The sequence below is a fragment of the Malus domestica genome, chromosome 01, assembly GCF_042453785.1.
Source record: "Malus domestica chromosome 01, GDT2T_hap1".
NCBI lineage: Eukaryota > Viridiplantae > Streptophyta > Magnoliopsida > Rosales > Rosaceae > Malus > Malus domestica.
Genome location: NC_091661.1, coordinates 30,382,104 through 30,404,536, shown reverse-complemented (window position 1 = coordinate 30,404,536; position 22,433 = coordinate 30,382,104). Strand labels below are relative to the sequence as shown.

At 37.0% G+C, this 22,433-nt stretch overlaps 4 protein-coding genes across 5 annotated transcripts; 3 read left to right on the top strand and 1 right to left on the bottom strand.

The window, feature by feature from the left end:
• The first annotated feature begins 167 nt into the window (after positions 1 to 167).
• On the top strand, positions 168 to 5,485 carry LOC114825428 (uncharacterized). The gene is made up of 16 exons (XM_029104136.2): positions 168 to 684; positions 1,169 to 1,290; positions 1,395 to 1,483; positions 1,597 to 1,632; positions 1,893 to 1,986; positions 2,109 to 2,151; positions 2,242 to 2,336; positions 2,449 to 2,513; positions 2,605 to 3,101; positions 3,208 to 3,295; positions 3,414 to 3,551; positions 3,657 to 4,225; positions 4,314 to 4,449; positions 4,537 to 4,605; positions 4,711 to 4,842; positions 4,940 to 5,485. Exons 1-16 carry the CDS (start codon positions 467 to 469, stop codon positions 5,051 to 5,053), a joined length of 2,505 nt encoding a protein of 834 aa, XP_028959969.1. The 5' UTR covers positions 168 to 466; the 3' UTR covers positions 5,054 to 5,485.
• Positions 5,486 to 7,048: 1,563 nt separating this feature from the next.
• LOC103406565 (F-box protein At5g52880) lies at positions 7,049 to 8,315 on the top strand. The gene is made up of 5 exons (XM_029104130.2): positions 7,049 to 7,202; positions 7,353 to 7,446; positions 7,553 to 7,728; positions 7,874 to 8,019; positions 8,190 to 8,315. Exons 1-5 carry the CDS (start codon positions 7,049 to 7,051, stop codon positions 8,313 to 8,315), a joined length of 696 nt encoding a protein of 231 aa, XP_028959963.2.
• Positions 8,316 to 9,288: 973 nt separating this feature from the next.
• Positions 9,289 to 11,625, bottom strand: LOC103406566 (reticulon-like protein B1). Of its 2 annotated transcripts, XM_070826871.1 has the most exons (6): positions 11,183 to 11,625; positions 10,228 to 10,408; positions 9,990 to 10,131; positions 9,828 to 9,897; positions 9,520 to 9,720; positions 9,289 to 9,471 (listed from the first exon to the last, which is right to left on the bottom strand). In XM_070826871.1, the coding sequence occupies exons 1-5, from the start codon at positions 11,373 to 11,375 to the stop codon at positions 9,551 to 9,553; spliced, it is 756 nt and encodes a 251-aa protein (XP_070682972.1). In that variant the 5' UTR covers positions 11,376 to 11,625; the 3' UTR covers positions 9,289 to 9,471; positions 9,520 to 9,550. The 2 variants fall into 2 exon arrangements, with proteins under 2 accessions (XP_070682972.1, XP_008343772.1); XM_008345550.4 differs by having other exon boundaries at positions 9,289 to 9,720.
• Positions 11,626 to 19,774: 8,149 nt separating this feature from the next.
• LOC103426491 (membrane-associated kinase regulator 5) lies at positions 19,775 to 21,729 on the top strand. The gene is made up of 3 exons (XM_008364571.4): positions 19,775 to 21,013; positions 21,115 to 21,177; positions 21,262 to 21,729. The coding sequence occupies exons 1-3, from the start codon at positions 20,122 to 20,124 to the stop codon at positions 21,348 to 21,350; spliced, it is 1,044 nt and encodes a 347-aa protein (XP_008362793.2). The 5' UTR covers positions 19,775 to 20,121; the 3' UTR covers positions 21,351 to 21,729.
• The last annotated feature ends 704 nt before the right edge of the window (positions 21,730 to 22,433 follow it).

Sequence of the window (22,433 nt, the reverse complement as noted above, 5' to 3'; positions counted from 1 at the left end):
AGAATTGGAGGTGACCAGTCAAAAAAAAAACAGCCAGTAGTACCAGAGGTGAAAAAAGAACCAAACGGTAAATTCCATCGTTTTCATCTGGTTTTTCTTTTCTTGGACGAGCATTGAACGTCCATTTGTAATAGGCATGCTATAAATAGCTGCAGAACAGAACCCCAAGCACATAAGTAATTCACAGCAAAAACGTTGTATTCGAACGTGTGTTGTGTAACAAATACATACGCACCCCAAGAAACACACAACAAATCTCTCTCTCTCTCTCTCAATCTCTATCTCTCTCTCCAAGTTTCCTTGCTTGTCCAAAAAGAAATCCCACCAACCCTTCATGAATCTCTTCCCCATTCGTTGAATATCAATCTCGTTTGCTCTGTATCTAGCCGGAAAGTCCGGTGAAAAAGCGCCACCTTCGTTCTCTGCCGTGAAGGAGGAGGCGTTTGTTCAAAAGGGTTGGTGAAGGATGGAACAGAAGCACATTCTGCTGTCTGCTCTGAGTGTTGGGGTTGGGGTTGGGGTGGGGCTGGGGTTGACTTCCGGGCAGGCTGTGAGCAGTTGGGTAAATGGTAATTGCTCGGCGGATGAGGTGACGGCGGAGCAGATTGAGCAGGAGTTGATGAGGCAGGTTGTGGATGGCAGAGACAGCAAAGTTACATTTGAGGAGTTTCCTTATTACCTAAGGTAAATTTGGAGATTTTATAACTCCAGTGCCACAATTTTTACATCAATCTTATGAGCAGGGTCATATGGAAGATGGGTGTGTTTTTATGTCTAATTTTCCTTGTATGTTATTAAAGTTCATATTTTCTTACTAATTTTGTAATAATACAATCCATGAATTCTGCACAAGTTTTCATTTTTTATCTTCCTTCTCGGTAAAATTTTGTACGCATAAAATCTGCTTCCAGTTGAAACTAATTAAGTTGGATTATATCTGCTTTTAATATAAAGGCTATCCTAATTTTTCTGGATTTTTTTATTTTATTTTATTTTTTATGATCAGTTTCCTCAGCTATGGATATTGTACTTCTGCAAAATTGCTATTGAATCCAATCTTTGCTTGTATGGATGTTGAGCCTTTTTTATTTGATATTTGATTCGTTTTTAAACTGTTTTATTTTTGGATCATATCTAACAATTTTGGTTTTGATGATGGCGATGTCAGAGAGAGAACTCGGATGTTGTTAACAAGCGCTGCATATGTTCATCTGAAGCACTCCGACTTGTCCAAGCACACCCGGAATCTTTCCCCTGCAAGTAGAGCTATTTTGCTCTCAGGACCTGCAGGTATGCTACTTAAAAACGTTATCCGATTTTTGCATTTTCCGCTGAAATATTCATACCTTAACCTTTTCCTTAAGCTAATCCAATTCATCTCTTTTTTCCCAAAGAACTTTATCATCAAATGCTCGCCAAGGCTTTAGCGCATCACTTTGAGTCGAAGTTGCTGTTGTTGGATATCACTGATTTTTCGATCAGGGTAAATATTTGTAATACAGCAGTACTATATCAGTCACCTTTACATGTTTACATAAGTTAGATTTGGCTCGTAATACGGTAGTACTAAAAAATCTGAATTCTACATGTTTGCAGATACAGAGTAAATACGGATGTGCCAAAAGAGAAACAGTAAGCGTTCTCTGCTTCTTACTGAGGAACTCATCGTGTTTTTTCTTTTCCGGAGTCTTAGCGTACATCTTAAGTTTAGCAAGTGATGAAACCTGGATCCAAATGTGGTGGGATGCTTTTTTGTTTAAACTCAATGTTATGCATTTCTGCACTTCATGTATCTTAGTCAATGTACTGCAGTTTTATTGAAAGGAAAAGCTCGAATTACCTCGATTGGATTTTTTTTGTTTCGTTTCTGATTCATTGCATTCTTTTTGTAGCATCATAAAAGGTCCATCTCAGAGGTGACATTGGAGCAAATGTCCAATTTGCTCGGCTCCTTCTCAATGCTCCCTTCAAGCAGGGACACTAAAGGTACGAAAGGAAATATGGCTATATCTTTTCGTTAAAGCTCCTCTGATCAACATGTCCTCAGTTCAGTGACTATTGGTAATGTCAACGCTTCACTGGTCTTATAACTAATTGTTTTCTTACAGGTGCATTATGTCGGCAAAGTAGTTCTTCTGATCTCAAATCAAGGTACAGTATTGGGTGATTGATTCTTGTATCAAATGTGCCGGTGTTTATGAAATGTGTCGTTTCTAAAACACCGCTATCTTATACCCGCAGGGGCACTGAAGGGCCAACTCGAACGCTTCAAAGAAATGGTTCTTCTGCATCTGATATGAGTAGCATCAGTTCCAAATCTGCTTCGCCAAGTTCAGGTTTGTTCCTACAGAAAAATACTGGCTGTTTAAGAACGTAATTTGTACATTAGTTATGCGCAGAATTGCTTTAAATTTATACTATCACTCTGTAATTCTTTCGTTTTTTCAGTTCCTCTCAAACGCGTGAACAACTGGTGTTTCGATGAGAAACTTTTTCTGCACTCACTTTACAAGGTAATGTCTTTTCTTTTTGTTAGATACAAGGTAATATTGCTTGAAAATGTTAGTAAAGTACTAATAGGCATTCATATTATTTCTTGTACAGGTCTTATCTTCAATGTCAGAAACTCGTTCCATCATCTTATGCCTCAGGGACGTCGAGAAGCTTTTTCTCCAATCACGGCGGTTTTACAATTTGTTCAACAAAATGTTGAAGAGACTTTCAGGGTCAGTGTTGATACTTGGTTCCCGGACAGTAGACGCTGAAGATGATTGCAAAGAAGTCGACGAGAAGCTTGCTGCTTTGTTCCCCTACAATATTGAGATCAGTCCCCCGGAAGATGAGACTCATCTCGTCAGCTGGAAGGCTCAACTGGAAGAAGACATGAAGATGATCCAATTTCATGACAACAAAAATCACATAGCCGAGGTGCTTGCGGCGAATGATCTTGAATGTGATGATCTTGGTTCAATCTGCCACGCAGACACAATGGTAGTCAGCAACTACATAGAAGAGATTGTGATTTCGGCAATATCTTATCATTTGATGCAAAACAAGGATCCAGAATATCGAAATGGAAAGCTTGTTATATCATCGACGAGGTAGATACCAAATTCTCAGTATCATAATTTCTTTGGTTATATTTCACTGCAAAACAGACTGTTTTATGATTTTATCTATCTAATTACGACTCTCAATCTGGAACAGTTTGTCCCATGGATTGAGTATATTCCAGGAGGGAAAATCTGGCGGGAAAGATTCTCTGAAACTGGAGACCAATGCCGATTCCAACAAGGTTTTTCTTCTACTGTCATTTCTAACCTCTTGATGTTTTACGTTTTGAGTCGCGGATTAAATGGACCTGCTTTTAACTTCTGATGACTTAATGGTTTATCATTTCTCTTAAATTTTAGGAAACCGAAGGGGAAGAGGCCGTCGGTGCAAAGACTGAATCGAAGTCTGAAACTGCAGCACCGGAAAACAAAGGTGAAGCCGAGAAATCTGGTCCTGGGGTGAAGAAGGACAGCGAGAATCCACCTCCTCCAAAAGTAGTAAGTTCAAGTCCTATAATACTATCCATAAAATCCACATGTTTCACAGTGTCTATTTTGTTTAGATCTTCGTTGTCTTATAAAAAATTCACGGTGTTTGTGCAGGAAGTGGTACCTGACAATGAATTTGAGAAGCGCATAAGGCCGGAGGTTATCCCTGCAAATGAGATTGGAGTCACATTTGCAGATATTGGTGCATTGGATGAGATCAAAGAATCACTTCAGGAGTTGGTCATGCTCCCGCTTCGAAGACCAGACCTTTTCAAAGGTGGGCTTCTGAAGCCTTGCAGAGGCATATTGCTTTTCGGTCCTCCTGGCACTGGAAAAACAATGCTGGCAAAGGCCATAGCAAGTGAAGCAGGAGCAAGTTTCATCAACGTCTCGATGTCCACGATCACCTCAAAATGGTTTGGAGAAGATGAGAAGAACGTTCGAGCTCTGTTCACACTTGCAGCAAAGGTCTCCCCGACTATTATCTTCGTGGATGAGGTTGACAGCATGCTGGGGCAGCGAACCAGAGTTGGGGAGCATGAGGCCATGAGGAAGATTAAGAACGAGTTCATGACACACTGGGATGGACTTTTGACAAAGACCGGGGAGAGAATTCTTGTTCTCGCCGCAACCAACAGGCCATTTGACCTTGATGAGGCAATCATCAGGCGATTTGAGCGGAGGTAATGATCCACATTGTGTTACATTCAGATTTTTTCTTCCTTCTTTTTAACTGTCTGCTAATTCGAAATCTTTTTCCCTATTGAACAGAGTCATGGTTGGCCTTCCCTCAGTCGAGAACAGGGAAATGATCTTGAGAACTCTTCTTTCGAAAGAAAAGGTCGAAAATCTAGACTTTAAGGAGCTTGCAACCATGACAGAAGGATACAGTGGAAGCGATCTTAAGGTTAGTTTTCGAGTTAACAATATTAATAACCAACCTTAAATTGTGACCAGTCTAACGAACTCACGAAACTAAATCCTGGAAAAACAGAACTTGTGCGTGACAGCAGCTTATCGACCAGTTAGGGAGCTTATACAACAGGAGAGGCAAAAGGATGTGGTAATTCGCTACCTTCACACTCTTCCTCTGCATCGGCATATTCTTATTGTTTTTCTTCCCAATTCTGGTAATGCTTAACGATTTTGATAAAACTTGGAACTACAGGAAAAGAAGAAGAAAGATGCAAAAGAAAAGGGCACAGAAGAAGCTTCAGAACCGAAAGAAGAAGAGAAAGAGGAGCACGTAATTACCCTGAGGGCTTTAAACATGGAAGATATGCGGCAGGCAAAGAATCAGGTAACAAATTTCACCTTCTTTTCGTACACTATCCACAAAACTATCATTTTTCGTTTGTTCTGCATGTATCTTTATGCATGTCTGTGGTGCGATGCAGGTTGCTGCGAGTTTCGCTTCAGAGGGATCAGTAATGAGCGAGCTGAAACAGTGGAATGAACTGTATGGCGAGGGTGGGTCGAGGAAGAAGCAACAGCTAACTTATTTCCTGTAAACTATTAGTACACACGGGGAAGCCGGCATCTTAGGCACTAGCATCAGCTTCATTCTTTGGGGAAGAATGTGAAGGTCTCGAGGAAGATGGAAACTCCACCTGAAAAGGCAACAATGTTCGTCGGCTTGCAACAACGCGACGATCAATTAGAAGCAGCTACAGCTCGGAACCTCCGGCGAAGGAAAAAGCTTGCAGCACAAGGAACGTGTATATCAGTGTACAAAGTGTAAGAGAGGGTGGGTTAACGGTGTCCAATAGCCACAGTTATTTGGGATTTTTGAGTCTATGTTCTGTGAAAAATGTGTGTGGTGTTTGGAGATGCTTGTGGGATTTTCAGATTGGTGAGAGGAAACTTGAACTGAATTCGAACAGCATTTGTGCACATTGTTCTTAAATTGTGTAATTATTTGATGGTGCAATGCTCTTTATGCATGTAGAGTCTGCTTTTTTTTTTTCATTATATATATATATATATATGAAATGAAATTATCATTCTGCAAAATTGCAAGTCTATAACCAAATTGGATGTTTTATTAAAAACGAAAGTAGCATCAGCGTCTGACAGTTCCATCCATAATTTAAATATAAAAATTAAGAACAAAAACATGAATGCCAAGGTGAGAACCTCTTCATGTTTTTAACTTTCTTACTTCGCATTGTGTGATTAGTTTAGGACATCATTACTTTAGTATCCAAGTTACATTATCTTCATCTATGTAAGTGTAAACATGAAATTTTCTGCAATGAATAACAGAAACACACATGTGCAAATAATATTTGTATTAGATGAATGTTTAGGGTTACAATCTATGTGGTTTATCCTTTTAGAAGAATATTCCTCTAATTCGATCCCCAAAGTAGAATTAAATTCAAAGGCAATGAACACTTGATCTTAAATCGGGCTTGAAGTTTCTTCAAGGGCCATCGATACTTGATCTTGAACGAAACGGGACCACAAGGAGTTTCACGTGGTGGGTCATCTTCATCTTTGGTAGTAGATGAATCAGCACGTGCGTTTGGTGCTTGATATTTCTTAACAAGAGTGATGAAAATGCAGGTTTTCCGAGTCTTATGAGTTTGTAGTGTTTTGGAAAGTCCTCTTCTTTGTCGAGAATGACTTGTATAACACGAGAACACTGTTACAGTAGCATTTCGTGCTAATAATATAAAGACATGTATATTCTTTTTGTCAATACAACGACAGATTAACTCTCTACGAGTTTATTGTATCATTGCTATATAACGCTACTATAGTGATGTGCATCATACGAGTTGCTCTCCCAACAATCACAAGAAATTTAAATGAAAGTTGTATGGAAACTTGTTGGTCCTTCTTAGGTAGCCCAATCAAATAAGTAGAGCCCATCATATTATTGGTTGACAAAACTAGCCCATCAGAGTTATTGTAATATACTAATATCTGAAGGGAACTCTTTCCCCTCTTCTCTATTCCTTCCTCCTTTATTCGCCATTGAATTTCAGAGGGAGAAGCATGTCAAAGCCACTGGAGAGATACCAAAAACTTGTCCTCAAAGAATCATTGCCCAAAATCCACAGGTACCCTTTTGCCTGCAGAGAGCTCAGCTTAATCCTCAGAGGCGCTTACAAGAAATTCCCCAAGAATCTCCAATCTCTCATCTTCCAAGACACTCTCACGGCCTTTCGTCTCCTTCCCGAGTAAGCTATTTTCCTTATCATTTCTCAAAATTCGTAACTTCTGTTTGTTCTTCTTGTGATATTTGTGAAAGATAGAGGATTTTGGCATCTGGGTTGTCTCTGTTTTTCGAATTCTGAGATAAGTGTATTCAAAATTGAAACTTCATAACAATTCGGGCTGAAAGTTTGAGATTTTGTTTGTTGTTTTTCTGTTCTAATGCAAATTGTTGATGAGGGTAATTTGGATTGAGCTGAAATTTTGTTAATCTTAGAATTTATTTCGTGTTTTCGCTTTCTGGTTGCATTGTGTTAAGTTGTTTGCTTTTCTGGGAAGCTAGAATGCAGACGCGCAATGCTGTTTTGGCAGCCCATCTCCTCCTCCAGAGTGCCGAGGCCGCGTTGCCGAAGCAAAAGAAGAATCTGGCTGTCGCAGAATACAAGAACGCAATGGTTGCTCATAAGAGGCGCACTAAAGCACGGCAAGAAGAAAAGGGTATCGAGATTTTACTTTGTGTTTGCTCATATCTTAATATTTTTCGATGTTTTTCGAAGTTTGTCGGTTGGAGATCATGAAATTGCTTGCTTTGATATGTAAATCGAAGAATGTAGTCCTTGTTAAGTGTTTCGCCTCCTCTCCCTGTAGTTTCGGGTTCGACCCAGCTGCCACAAGATGTTCTTGTTCACATATTTGGGTTCCTCGATATGCAATCCTTGGCCTCTGTTGGACTAGTCTGCTGGTAATCCCAATTTCCTTCACTTAAGTTCATGTATTCAGTTTCCTTGATTTAAACTGCATTTTTAATCACCAATTGGGTCTAATGCTTCTTGATTGTTTTGATGAAGGTCGTGGAACATAGCGGCAAGTGATAACCATCTATGGGAGACACAATACGCTACTTTCTTCGGGAAGTCTGAGGATGATAAGCTGATTAAGGCTCGGAAACTTAGTGGTCGACGGGTTGAAGATGAAGAAGGGTACACACTATTTTGGAAAGAAGCCTTCAAAAGGGCATATTTAGGTATTTTCATGCTTCCCTAGAGACTAGTGTTTCAATTACGCTCACACATGCGTGTGTGTGTGTGTGTGTATTTGTTCTGCTTCCTGTTGGATTGCAGGTGTGAAGTTATGAATTCTTACCATTGCCTAATCTGCTTGGATTTCAGGCAGCTCGTCGAAGAAATTGAAATCCGGTAGGGGATACTGTAGAGACTGCAACACGATTGTTTGGCTTGACAACATGAAATGTTCAAATGAACATAGGGGACAAAATTCGGAAAACCATCAAATTAAGCCCGTGTTACCTAATCAGGTATTCACGTGCTCGTTGCTCTAGTTTTTCGGTTTTAGCTATTTGAATACGAGTAGGGATTCAATGAATACTGGCGGTAATGGTAGTCAATACTAGTTACCTAGCAACGAGAACACCATCGTTCCATTTCCGGTGAGCTTACATCGATCCCGTATCTCCATCTTTTTCAGGTGGTTGGATATCTGTTGGATGATTCTATATCAATGATATCTTCTTCAGACAGTGATAGCGATTCAGATGAAGGGCCATTTTCCAGGTTATGGGCCTACAGAAGACCCCTTAGCAAGAGTCAGTGAAACCTTTCATTTAAACCTGAATACCAGTGTGTAGTGATGCTTGATTAGGGGGGATGTGGATACGATAAAAACTTACCTATCGCATGTGTTTAGTAATCAACTTATACGATAACTGAACTTCTTTTGTCATACAAAATTAGGTATGTGTTTAGTAAACAACTTATACGACTTAGTATCTTTATTTCGAGTTTAGATAGTTTATACGAATCAGTATCATTTTTATTTTTAGAAACGCTCTATGGAACTCGATTTGGATTTCACTCTGCCCTGTAACTCAAAAGTCACCATTTTACTCTTTAAAATTTGTCCATTTTTGACTTGTGGGCTCTTTTCTCCCTGAAACTCAAAAATTGTCCCTGGAACATATGTGCGACTCACATGTGTCAATGAATTTGATTATAAATCTCAACTATGCATTAACATTCAACAATAAGAAAATATTAAGTTTAAAAAAAGAAATTAAGAACTAGTCTGGTGCACCCAAATCAAACGCACATAACGGAATTAATAGAATTATGACAATGTGAAGCGAATTTTAAGTTTTACGAAGTAAAATGATGACTTTTGAGTCTTAAAAACAAGATAAAATTAAAGACTTTTGAGTCTTAAAAACAAGATAAAATTAAAATCGAGTTTGATGGGGCAAAATGAAATTAAAGTTGAGTCATAGAGAACGATGTAACTAAAAATAAGTCAAACATAAAATTATATTCATTAGTTTGGTCGATTACTTCATCCACAAGAAACAATTCGAACATCGACGTAATATTGCCTAGGTGCCAAGCCAAACATAAAATTATATTCATTAGTTTGGTCGATTACTTCATCAACAAGAATCAATTCGAACATCAACGTAATATTGCCTAGGTGGCAATAGTAGACTTCGAATGTAACGTAGAAAATTAACGAAAAGTTAAAAAAAACTTCCCTTTTAATGAAAATCTATTTTTAAAGATATAGTGAATAGTGACAATTAAAGGTAAAAATGTGATTTTTCGTTAAAAATGAACCGTACCGAAAATGTTTTGTTAAAACTCTCTAAAAACTTTCAGATACTACTAACAGCGAAAATTCCAGGCATCCATCTAAAATGCATACATTCAGTAATCTGCGTGCAACCGGACTGCACTAAAACATAACGCAGTAAGACAGTGATCTAATGGAATTAAGCGATTCGACTAAAAACGGTGACTAAATGCGAAGCCTAGTAAACGCTTAACGTCGGAATGATGCGTCTAATCCTTCTTCTTCTCCTTCACTGGACCCTTGGGGATTTTACTCAAAACCTTGGCATCAAACACTGCGTACTGCTTCTTTATTTCGATCCACGCCTTCTCGCCAAAGGCATCAATCTGGTCATCGTATTTCTCATAAATCACGGGCAGCGTGTGCAGCAACACAAAAACTGCAATTCAAAATTCGGGATGATGTCAATGACAGAAATGAAAGTTTCCCGAGTCTGAATTCAGAAAGGCACAAACAAAATTGAAACTGAAAAGAAACTGTCCTTACTTATGTAGAACAAGGTCAGAAAGTTGAACCATTTCCCAACCACCGACAGAATCCACAAGACGGCTATAACCTGATATAAGACGAGCGCGCAGTGAGTCTATAATCCAGTAATAGCCTACACATACAGGGTACAGCATAACCATAAAGAAAAGATCAACTTACACCAAGGAATGCCTTCAAATCTCTCCCGGATGCAATATTCCGCAAAACATAAAATCCTTTGTTGAGTTCAATTCTCAGAGCAGAGGCAAGCTCAAGGACGGTCTTCTCAGGAATTTGAACTTTTGGGATTTGTGGTTGCGACCTGAGTAAGTAACGAAGTCAAGTCAAGACCATACGGCATTGCATCAAGGATCAAATACGCGAAAAAACAAAAAGCTAGAACACCCCAATGCCTTACTTGTTGATAAAGTTGGATGCATTGGACCACAGGTAAAAGACAGCCAGAGAAAGTATCAACAAATGGCACACCAGCGTGATTAGATGGTATTCGAGCAACTCAAAGAAAACCCATAAAACAGTGGCACCGGCAAGCACACTTGCAGATATTTTCTTGTTCCTCCATAGGAGAACATCAGCAGCTGCAATGAAAGACCAACATTAGATCGCAATTGACAGCATTTTCTTTCCAAGTTTCTTCTCTCCGGCGTTGTTCATAAACGCACAAATGGAAAACTGTGGCGGAAAATCTCTTTTCTAAGGCACATTATTAAAAACGAATCGCCATTTTCCAACTTCGAACTGAAGATGTCCATATTGCTACGTATCGGAAACCCGAACAAAATAGGAAACACCATCAATGCATGTTTATTGCATCAATTGGCAATCTCTACAGTATACACAAATCAGAAAGAAAAAACAATACATAGTTATTATTATTTAAATCAACATTTAAAGAATGCCAACCATTCTTCACCAAACCACAACCCCAGCCAACAAGACTCCCTGCTTTGCGAGGATCGGCGATGTTCTCTCAGGGACGTCTATCGTACGCACCCTTACCCTTAGTTTGCAAAGACACCATTTTCAGAACCGTGACCTTTTAGCCACAAAGGAGCAACATTTCTGTTGCGCCATACAACAATACAAATAAGAAGAAAAAAATTGACTGAATAAACTGAGATCAGCTCGCTCAGACGAAGATTCATGTACATTTCTCAAACTTTCAAGTCAATAATTTCAAGAAAATTTTCACTTTCTATGCAATTCAGGCGAACAAAATGATCAAGAAATCAACTTTCATAATTTCATTTTCTTCATAATTTCCCACATTTTCCGATCAGCCCATCAAATCCATGCAAAAAAATTATATTAACAATATATAAACGGATTAAGAGAGGGAAAGAATATAGTACGTTTGCCGCCGCCCAAGACCTTGTGAACGGGCTTTTCCCTGCCGAAGAGCCTGAAAATCTTGGATTTGACGGCATCGCGCGCCGACGGCTTCTCGTCTTCAACCTTGGCTTTGACGGAAGCAGCGTGCTTGGACTTCTTGTCGTCGTCGGAGTCCGACGACGACGAAGAGTGGTGGTTGTAGATCTTGTCCATCAGCGATTCAGCCGTGGGCGTTGGTTTTGGCTCCGCCGTGGATCCTTTGATCGATGAGAGACAGAGAGAAATGGAAGTGTTAATTTTCCAGAGCGTTGATATCAGAGTGCCATGAATGTGTGTGTGGAAGGGTTGTTTTGTAATTTTAAGTTTTTCAGAGCGAGAAGTTAGGGAGATGAAATCTGGGCCGTTGAAGATGGTTAAGAAACCGAGGCTCAGGTGCGGGTGCTCCGAACCGACTGGTTTGGGAAATAACAGAAACCAAGGAAGGGACTACGGGGCGGAAATTCTCACGTTACGGAGCTTCTGTGATCACAGCGTGAGCGTGACCTATCCCCTTAATTAATTACTCGACATTTTTAATTACTTTTGATTGTTTTTCTAATTATGTCTCATGTTTTTAGCAATTTAAATTGTGTTGAGACCGTTGGCATTGTTATGAATGCCCACACACACACACATTTTCAATGCTCATAAATATTGAAATTGACTTTGGTGATGCAGGAGATTATATTTTCTAAAATGGTGCTGTAAATTTTCAATGCATAATTAATGCATCAGTATTGGAGTTGCTCTATAAATAGAGCAATCTGTATGCTTTCAAAACACGGACAGAAAGAAAGAAAGATCAATAACATCATGTATTCCTCCATCTTTTATTTGTTATCTGCTTGTGCTATAGTTTCAGTGTGACATTTTACATCTGCTTCGCTCCATTCACTAAAAATGTTATCTCTCTAATTTTTACATATACAAATTGCAATCAAATTCTAATTTTTCAAAATATTTTTATATAGAGCTATTTGTCGGTTTTTCTTTGAACTCGCAAAGAGATGTTAATTTTTCACCTGAACTTTAATTTTAGCGAACCATAAAGAAATGGACAATTAGAAAAAAAAAATCTACCAATAAAAGAATATTAAATACTGGAAAGATGTCCAAATACACATTATGTAATGAATAAGAAACAATGAGGATGAGCAAAGGTTTGAGCCCAAAATGCACTGGTTTGAAGAGAAATACCTTATTCACTAGAACATGCAATATGATTATTAGTTGCAGTTTAGTTTTTCCCACGTGGCGGTTTAGTGACTACAGATAAATTTCAAGTTCGTATTCTACATGGTACTTCCTGGGTTCTGTTCGTTCATACTGCTGGTGAATCACACAATGTTGGTCTTGAGTAGGCTGAAATGTCTCTAAGTCTTAGAGGTGACAAATCAACCTATTGGGTTGTTAATGGGTACCCATTAAGACCCATTTAGTTTAATTTCACCTTATACCATCATTATCTCTATCAATCTCACATCTATGTTATGGTGATATCAAATTAAACAAGTCTTTAATGGATACTCATCTCTAAGTCTTTCTAACTTTCAGAAGACTGAATGTGACTCACCAGATAAATTCTTTTTTAAAGAAAAAAAATTTAAGTATTGAAATGCCAGAACAAAAATTACTAAATGCGAAATCCGTGCAGGTATAAATTTGGTGAAAAAAAAAACTCAATTTAAAACGTGTGAGCACCTGGCTGTGAGCCTGTGACAATAAACAAGTTGAGGTCGAACCGAATAAATAAAAGGAAAACTAATGAAAAGGGCTTGAAAACTTTGAGTTTTAATGATAAGGACAAAATAAATGGTAAAGTGAATAGTACCAGGATTGACTTTTTAGTGTAAAAATGTGGTTTTTCGTTAAAGTGAACAGTACCGGGTGCTTTTCGTTAAAGTTCCCATAAATAAAAGGCTCCAAAATCATGTTGGTCTGGTCCAGGTGGAGGGCCTCGAGGAGGCTAACGGGGACGTCATTTGATGTTTATTGGCATAACGATATCAAAAAACTAAGAAGCATAGACTAATTTAGAACGGCTGTGTGATCGTCAAGTTCCATTTAAATGCGAGTTGGATAGTTTTCTTCATAATTAGAGTAAGGAGTAATTAGGTTTTCATCCTTATTTATACTACTCTATTGATTAAAACCTTATTACTTTTCAATTTTTGATCAAGGTCCTTTGTATTAATAATATCATTAATTATTTCAATAATAAAATATTTTTTATTTCTAAATATATTCATTTAATATTAAAAATGTTACAATTAGTATATTTATATTTATGGCTAAATTTTTTATCATATATTTTTATTTTTAGTTTGTACCCATTTTTAATTTGCAACCCTTTTTTAATTTGTACCAATTTTCCTTTCAATTTTAATTTGTACCCATATATTAATTTCTTTTTGTGCCCATATTTTTTAAAGTTTTATTTGTATTGTACCCATATTTTTTTATTTATTTGTACCCATTTTTATTTTTGCTAAATGTACCCATTTTGAAGAATGTACCCATGTTGTGATACAATAATTTTTTGGTTATTTTTTATGAATGTACCCATGTTTACACACACACACACACACAATAGTATATTTATATTTTAATATTTTTAATCCCACAAATTATGATTTTTATTTAAAATCTCATTACTATAAACAACTATAAATTTTAATTTTTAATTTAAAAAATATAGTAACGTACATAGAAATAAATTATCAATTAATTTTAGGGACTTGGATCAAAAATTGAAAAACAACAAGGTTTCAGTCAAAGATTGTTCATAACTAGGGACCACATCTAAAGTCTCCCTTAGAGTAATCTAAAATGTCGTGATAAGAATTGGCATGCAAGTGCAGCAAGAAATAAATTATGTACAATACGTAAAATAGATGCTACCGTTCAAAGTTAAGAGGTACTCGCCGATTTTGAATTGGTGAAACAATGATCAAGCTGTCGTAGATGTTTTTGCGTGTTAACGTTGTCAGGTTTTCGACGTGAGACATGCCTCAACATTGCGGTGGCGGATTAGGTCTAGATTAAAATCCATTGCCCTGCAAAAGGCTTGTTGCTTCCGGAAGAGAAATGTTTAGGAAGAAGAGTTGCCAATCTGGCCCAGTCATATGGGAGAAAAGGAGAATTTACCTAAAAGCCTATAGTTGTTATAGAATAACGGAACCTCACAGAAGAATATGATTTATCTCTTTATTCTCTCATTTGATTTAAGTTTTAACCAACCACACAACTAGCTAGATAATCCATTTTGTTTATTTGGATGCTTTGAACCCGAACGCAGTGTGTTGAGGACGGAACAGCTCTAACTACCATAGTAATTCGCTGCGTCCAGTAGACGACGACAATTTTTTTTTTCTTCAAGTAAATAAACGACAATTGTTGATAATAAAAACATTTCACATTTGCTAACACATTTCGTTTCATTTGGATCAAAATTGAAAAGAATTTGAAAATGATGAAAGTAGGTCTCATTGACCCAAGCCCATGAAATCTGTTGGGATCAATAGCATTGAGGAGAGTTATCTGGGTCGCCGACCCAAAGTTTAAATTTTGCCAGATAGCCTTTGTAGCCCATTCAACAAAATTCAAAAGGCCAATAGAAGCTCTTGGCTGCCTGGTTTAGGCCGATCCAAAGCTTTCTTCTTCTTTTTTTTTTTTTTTTTTAAACTTAACTTCTTCAATCATTTTTTAGATAAACTAATTTCTTCAATCTTTGGGTTCCACGCAACTGGTTTATTAAGTAAATCGACTTGGCTAAGTGTAGTAACGACTCACGAGGGTGGATGAAAGTAGGTTAGGTTCATAGTTCGAACCCCTTACCATAATAACCAAAAAAAGTAAAGTGTGTAGATTAAGGACTTGTTTGAACGTATTTTTAAAATGACTGAAAGTGATTTTAGATAAAATATTTTTGGCCTAATAACATACTGGTGTTTCTTGTAGTAAGCACTTCAAGCTTTTTCACTTTCACTTTTACCAAGGATTGGTTCCACTAACATTTTCACCAAAAGCTCCCAAAAGAGCTTTTAACTTTTCTAAAAACACTTTCAAACGAGTCATAAGTTCAAATTCAGGCGCCTTAACATGACAAATTAAACATGGATTTTGCAAGTGAACATCACCATCATTAGGTAAAACACCAATTAAACATGAAAACCCCACCAACAACTAAGTTTCTTCGAGGCATAATTTGACCAGCCAACCGCATATGAAATTCTTAGGCAGACCAATGAGCTTTCTTTCACCGACTCAGAAACCCAACAGCCAAACGCACAATAACCAAACGAGTACAGAAAAAACCCTAAAAAGTCAAGCTAAGCTCTTGAGAAGTGAGTGGAAACGAGAGTTTGGATGGGGACTGGTTTGATTCACCTGAGATGACAACAAGAAAGAAATTGAACATCTGATCATGGGTGGGGTTCACCTTCTTTGCTTTTAAACAAAAATGCAAAACCCAACACAAAGATGTGTATAATCATGGTGATTTGAATCCTCTTCCAAACTTTACTGTTCGAAGTTTAAGAATAAGAAAATTCTTGATTTTTGTGAAAATGATATCAGAATTCTTAATTTGTATGAGATGTGACAGCGAAATGAGTTAACGAGGACCGTCAGATTTAATTTGAGTAGTCCGAATTATTTGGTTTTTTTGCTTCGGACAGTGAGATCCAAAGAGAATCTATGTCCTATAAAAATTATATGTTGCATCTAAGTATGAGATAATTCTGATTTTCTAGTTATCGAATTTTGATTTTTGTATTTTTGAACAAAGATCTAATACTTGAAAAATCAGAAGTATCTCACACTCCAGAATATTGCATACTCTTTTTTTTTTAACTTTATAGTACCTATAGACATTAACTGTTGACATTTTTAAGTCATTGGATCAAATCCAATGGTCACCAATTAACATTTTAATGTCGTTAGATTTTATTTAACGGTTAAACGTGAAGCGATACGGTACTTAACGACCTTATGGTATTCAAGAAAAATACATCATGACATGGGAGTTTCGCTTGTGATTTGGAGTGCAGAATAATGTGATTTGACCAAAAAAATTACCCCTCACAAAGTGTGTGACAATACACGACCTCATGCATAGGAATTGTTCTGGTGGGTTGGGGTGCAGAATCTTACAAGTTTAGGACAGCATAATTAAAAAATAGGACTAATATATTCTTCCCTATTCTAATAAGTATGTGTCATGTTAATAACAAAAATGTTGTGATTTAATCATGATTAGTAAAAATATAGCCTTTTCTATTATGTCGTGAACATTGCAAATCACACGTTTTGACATACGTTTTTTATATTTTATTTCTAGAGTTCACTTCATAGTGTATTTTAACAATTTAAACTGTCTACATTTTAGTTTATCTTTCATAAATCATTATTCTTGAAAAAAAAAATAGACAAATTCAAAACCATTATGACATTCGTTTGTAGTGAAGAAAATAATCGAATACGATTCTACAAAAAACATTATATTTAATTTAACAATCATATGATTTCAAATTTGGTTGATTTTTCATAGATATGATCTTTGAGATGAGATATTATTTAATTGTTGAAATATATTACAGAGTGAGTTACACTAAAACGTGTGTCAAAATGTATGTCAAAAGCGCTGAAAATTGAGAGGGAGACTGGTTTCGGTGGAAGCAATTTTAGGACCACATGATGCAGAAGTTTGGTTCATATCTTTGTGAAAAGCTTAAAGCTAGAATTTGAAGGGCAGTGAAATTAGTGTAGCTTCGGACTACAAACATGACAAGAATATGCTTAATTACCATATAAATTAAAGCCAATGACAAAGAATTTGGCACTTGGAGCATCCGATCCAACATGTCCCATTCCTCTTAAACCAACCAATTAGAATTTCTTTACTTCACATGGTCGGAAAGATTATATAAAACAAAGTCATGTTTTGCAGCTCATGCTATACAACTTTTTATATTTCAAAAAACTATGTTATGTCATGCACTCGCTACTTTAATGACTTTTACATACTATAGATAGAAACGTAAATTAATCTATTCATAAATTAGAGTTGTAACTGTATCGATTTTTTAACTCTTTTTTTCCTCATCTTTATTCTTCATTGGACGGTTCGGATGGACTTCATCGTTCTTTACCAAGTAAACTAGAAAATGCTCTATCACATCGATATGTCTATCCGGTTTTCCGTTTCCAATGAGGTGAAGAATATTTTAAACACCTATTTATATTGTATTTTTTGGGGCCCTTCATCTTGCGTCGTTCCAACAACCGGCGGAGAGCACCTTAGTATGCGATTGAAGTTGTTAACGTGTCGATTTTTTAAGCCAGTATTTTCGCTGAAAAGAATTTAAAGGATCACCTTGCATACCCTAATGAGTATTCATAATCAAAGAAAGCATATTATTGAGCGACTATCTATGACAGAGAAACTTAACTCAAATCGAAAATGTCTCTGTGTCGATATCTTATATCAATTTGAAGATTTTGGTACAACAATTAATGAAAGAGGAAAATAAGTGAAGGACATTTCTCCGTAGTATTCTGCAGAATGCAGCCCTGAATGATCCAACAGATTGGCCAAGAGTCCAACACCACACAAAACCAATTTTACAAGTCAAACCTTTTACTGCAAAAACTTGAACACTCCCCCTCCAAATTTGCTTTCCGGCCATAAAAAATTAAAGACTTTGGACCCTTTCTTTAGTCTTTAAGCAGAAGAGAAGCGTGCCCCATCTGCACACCAATGCCTTGCCTTGTAAAGAACCCTAATTCTCTGACCTCTCTCTCTCTCTCTCTGCAAAAGCAAAGTTAAAGCCATTGGAGTCCTTTCTTTTTGGCCTTTTCTCTTTCATTTTTCTTTCTCTTTTCTCTCTTTTCTGTCTTTCTTTTTGGAAGTTTCTCGTCACCATCCTCCATGGCCAAACATCCAATGCAGAAATAGGAGAATTTTTTACAACGTTGGAAACACGGACGGATATACATGTGTCATAATATAAGTGGTTGAAATTCTTTTTTAAGTGTTTAACAACTTATATTATGACATTTTATGAATCAGATCGTGTTTCCGACACACTGAAATTTATTTTCAGAAGTAGGACTTGTTAGATTGGGAACTACACCTTGTACTCAATTCACCATCAAGCTCTTCTCCAATAAAGTTCCAAAAAGATCATTTAACCAAGCTCGTTTAACTTTACTCTGTTTTTTTTTTCCACAAGGGAAAAAAGATCATTTGACCAAATATATTTATAAATTTCAACACCTTTGTGTTAGTTTATCTTCTTTGTTTGGTATTTTTATCTTCATGAAATCAACTTTAAAACAAAATTCAAGGGCTTCATTTGCATTGTGAACGACTTATAACTCAGTTGGCCATGCTCACGTCAACATTAAGACGACGAATTATAGTTTTTTTTTCCAAACAACACAACTAATCTTAAAAAAACGCAACTAAAAAGAATAGAGAAGAATAGTGCTAGACACACATTTTTTTTTATCGCTCATATACTTTTTATAAATTTCTATAATTTAATTTTTTTAAACTTATTTTATTCGACTGTCGAAAAAAATTGAATTTTTATACTAGAGGAAAGTATAGAGGGACTCGTGGTCCACTTGTGCAGCAAACAACAAAAACATCACGTTGTGGTCGAAAGTTTCTGCAAATGAAAGTTCAAAGTTCAAAGTCATGCGACGGAGCGTGGGGGCCAGCAATTGAATGAGAGAAAACCTCTGCGTCATCTCTTCACCAAAAGTTCTGAAAATCAAACCTCCATTTTTTTTCATAAAACAGTGTATGAATCTGTACATACACGTATGACCTACACCTCTCGATTCTGAAACGTTTCTCAGAGCATCCCTTCATAATACAAGAATCCAGATACTCGTCGGATTTTTTTTTTGAGGATTCCAGAGATTCGTAAATTATATTCGTTTATCGTTTTTTGTACGGTCTGAAATTATTTTAAATATTTTTATTTAAAATTAAATACAAAAAATACTTGATAAAAACTGATTGTACAATGTACGATGAACGGATATGATTTACGGATCTCCATAGTCTTCACCAAAAGGATTCGAAGAGGATCTTGTTGGATAAAACAAGAACATGTGAACTTAGGTGCCGTAAGTGGCTAGTTTAGGATTTGAATCTTGTGTGATTTTAGTATTAAAGGCTCAAGTTTTTCAGAAAAAAATAGAACCAAATATTTTTTCAGTTTATTCACTGAGCCATTTTGTCAAACAATTGACAAATTATATCAAGAGAATTTGTTGAGTATTTTCCATGTAACCTGTTGAGATATGTTTACCAAGTATTACATTAAACACATTCAGAGAATCATCCGTAGACCTTTAATGTACATTTTATAAACTATGAGTAGTTCGATTCTAATGTGCATCCGTCTATGCGTGCAACTACTCTTATCAATAAAACAAAATATAAATAAAAGGTTCATAAATAAAATTTACATATTTTTATTTTATTAACATAAAACGCTATATATGACCATCCAAGTTTTTCTCAAATCATAGGCCAAGCCTATCGATTCTGTGCTATCGACTGTTGGTGTGTACTTTTAGAATCACGTAATCAAGCCATGTAAACAAAAACAGAGAACCTACCAAATACAAAAAGAAAACAAAAAGCAATCTCTCTCTCTCTAAAAAGCAAAAGAAAAGCTTGTGTCCTCCCTCTCTCTCTCTCTCCTCTGTTTTCGATGCTGCAAACGCAACGCCATAAAACGAAGTGAAATTTTTAAATAAAGCACCTCTTTATTTCACTAATTTCTTCACGTTACCCTCCTCTCCCTGTCACTCACTCCTTCCTCGTATAAAACCCATCGAAACCCTACCCGTCTCTTAAACCCCCATCCGTCTCTCTCTCTCTCTCTCCTCCATAGCCATGGAAACTCTCTACTTCCTCAAGTTCTGGAAACCCAATGCCTCCACCGCCACACCTCCAAAATCTTCCGTAGCTAAAGAAAACGACGTCGAAGAAGAAGAAGAAGATTCTTTCTTCGACTTGGAATTAAGTTTCGACCTCATCCAAACCCCACAAGAAAACATCTTCGAATCCAAACCAAAATCAAACACCTCGGACAAAACAGCCGGCAAACCAACCCTTTCTGTGTCCACCTCCGATCCGATTTCCAAAAGAAAAATCCTCCCGATCGAGCCAGTTTCCAAGCCTCCTCAGTCCCCCATCGCTCTCCTTAAATCCGCCCCAAAGTTCGGAGCTTTAATGCTCAAAAAACCCAGACAGAAAACCGAGAAAAAAACAGGGGAAAAAGCAGAGCCGGAGGTTTCGATGGAGTCCCACAAGCAGAAAACCAAAGTAGTAATTGCGAAACAGCTCGCCGGAGAAGAGGCTCAAAACCCACCTAAGCTCACCCGAGAAAACAGCTCCATGAGAAGCGGAATCGGATTGCAGAATCCGAGGCTGGAAGACCCGAAAACAGAGAGATTTTCCAAGGATGTTTTGCAGAAGTACCTTAATCTGATCAAACCTCTGTACTCGAAGGTTTCCAGGAGGTCTACCGAGAAGGTGAAACCTTCTGTAGACTCACCGACGGCGTCGCCGGCGATGCCGATATTCTCTATGTGTTCGCCCAAAAAGGACAAACAGGGGAACTTTCCGGCGGGATTTAGAGTTGTCTCTAAGAACTTGGGGAAGAGCAAGTCGGCCACGGCGATGGTGGCGCCGCCGGTGCAACGGAGGGACGATTCCTTGCTGCTGCACAACGATGGGATTCAGAGCGCCATTCTGCATTGCAAGAGATCGTTCAACTCTAGAGGTACTGAGAGTTTTAAAATTAAAGGTTTCAAATTTTCATTCGTATTTTACTAAAATTAATGATGTTTATTAATTAATTTCGAATGTTTAATTTGGTTTCAGATTCTTTGTCTTCGTTGTCACGATCAACCAGTGATTCCTCCTCTACGAAATCATATTCTACAGGTGGAAATCACTTTGTTTTTTTCGAACAAATCAAGTGAAATTTCAAATTTTAAAAATTTACAGAAATTTTAACGTATTTTGCAGATTGTTCTCTGTTGTCGCGGTTTGCAAGTGAATCCCAGGACAAATCAGCAAGAAACTCGATCGAGGATGGGTACAGTGCTGAAATCTGAACCTTTGTTGGATTTTAATAGATAAAACGCGGGAAAAGCAGAGGAACCATGGCACTCTGTTCTCTCTGTGCTTCTGTAAAAACCACGGAAGAAATGAAAAGGAAAATATAAGGTTAGGTTAGGGTTGTTTTTGGTATTCTAGCTTCTAGGGTTTTTAGCTATGATGACGGGTGAGCACAGCATATGGGGTTCGCCTGTTCTAGTCTGTAAAGTGGTGTCATGATGAAAAAACTGCAGAAAAACAAAACAAAAAAATCTGAGATTTTGGGGATCTTTTTTGGTTTAGGGTTTCTGCTCTGAAGCACATCATGTTGCGTTTGAAATGAATGTGTGATGAAAGAAAATGTGTTTAAATCAATCAGAAGGATGTGTGACATTATTTTCTGAGTTCTCTGAGATTTTGATTTGACTCGGCAAGTTGGCATCTTTTGGTTTGGTTTTTTGTTTGGGAAAGGAATTCTCTCCGGATACTTTCTACTTAATTCTCATGCCTGTATCTTGAAATTTAATTCAACGGTTAAAATTAATATAATTTTTAATGGGATATTTTTGTTTGTAGACGTTAGAAATTTTTTTAAAGGTCTGGATTTGTGGATCTTGAGGGAAGGAATCAGATCCCTTTCCTTTTTTTGGGGATTTCACTTTCCAGGAGAATTGAAAGAGGATGGAATCAGATGCTTGTTTTTTAATTCCTCATAAAATCTGGTAGTTGGAAATTAATTTTGGTTGTTGCCTGTATTAGTCTGGCTATTGAACGGACGTTCGTTTTGTTGCCATGTCATTCATAAAGTTTCGATATTATTGGGTCCAAAGTAACATGTAAAGAATTATTGTACGTGTGTAAGTTGTGTAAGTTATGAAATGAGGCCTACAAGTAAGTTGTATTGGATAGAATCAGATGCTTGTTTTCTAATTCCTCATAAAAACTGGCAGTTGGAAATTAATTTTGGTTGTTGCCTATAATAATCTGGCTATTGAATGGACGTTCGTTTTGATTCTATGTCATTCATAAAGTCTTGATATTAATGGATCCAAAATGATGTAAAGAATTGTCGCATGTGTGCAAGTTATGAAACGAGGCTT

Coding starts and splice junctions, on each gene's coding strand:
- LOC114825428 (XM_029104136.2), top strand. CDS start 467: ATGGAACAGAAGCACATTCTGCTGTCTGCTCTGAGTGTTGGGGTTGGG. Junction 1,484..1,596: donor TCACTGATTTTTCGATCAGG/GTAAATATTTGT, acceptor ACATGTTTGCAG/ATACAGAGTAAATACGGATG. Junction 2,152..2,241: donor TCTTCTGATCTCAAATCAAG/GTACAGTATTGG, acceptor TTATACCCGCAG/GGGCACTGAAGGGCCAACTC.
- LOC103406566 (XM_008345550.4), bottom strand. CDS start 11,375: ATGGACAAGATCTACAACCACCACTCTTCGTCGTCGTCGGACTCCGAC. Junction 10,132..10,227: donor GCATCCAACTTTATCAACAA/GTAAGGCATTGG, acceptor TTACTTACTCAG/GTCGCAACCACAAATCCCAA. Junction 9,721..9,827: donor TCTGACCTTGTTCTACATAA/GTAAGGACAGTT, acceptor TTTGAATTGCAG/TTTTTGTGTTGCTGCACACG.
- LOC103406565 (XM_029104130.2), top strand. CDS start 7,049: ATGCAGACGCGCAATGCTGTTTTGGCAGCCCATCTCCTCCTCCAGAGT. Junction 7,203..7,352: donor AGCACGGCAAGAAGAAAAGG/GTATCGAGATTT, acceptor CTCTCCCTGTAG/TTTCGGGTTCGACCCAGCTG. Junction 7,729..7,873: donor CTTCAAAAGGGCATATTTAG/GTATTTTCATGC, acceptor CTTGGATTTCAG/GCAGCTCGTCGAAGAAATTG.
- LOC103426491 (XM_008364571.4), top strand. CDS start 20,122: ATGGAAACTCTCTACTTCCTCAAGTTCTGGAAACCCAATGCCTCCACC. Junction 21,014..21,114: donor GAGATCGTTCAACTCTAGAG/GTACTGAGAGTT, acceptor ATTTGGTTTCAG/ATTCTTTGTCTTCGTTGTCA. Junction 21,178..21,261: donor TACGAAATCATATTCTACAG/GTGGAAATCACT, acceptor CGTATTTTGCAG/ATTGTTCTCTGTTGTCGCGG.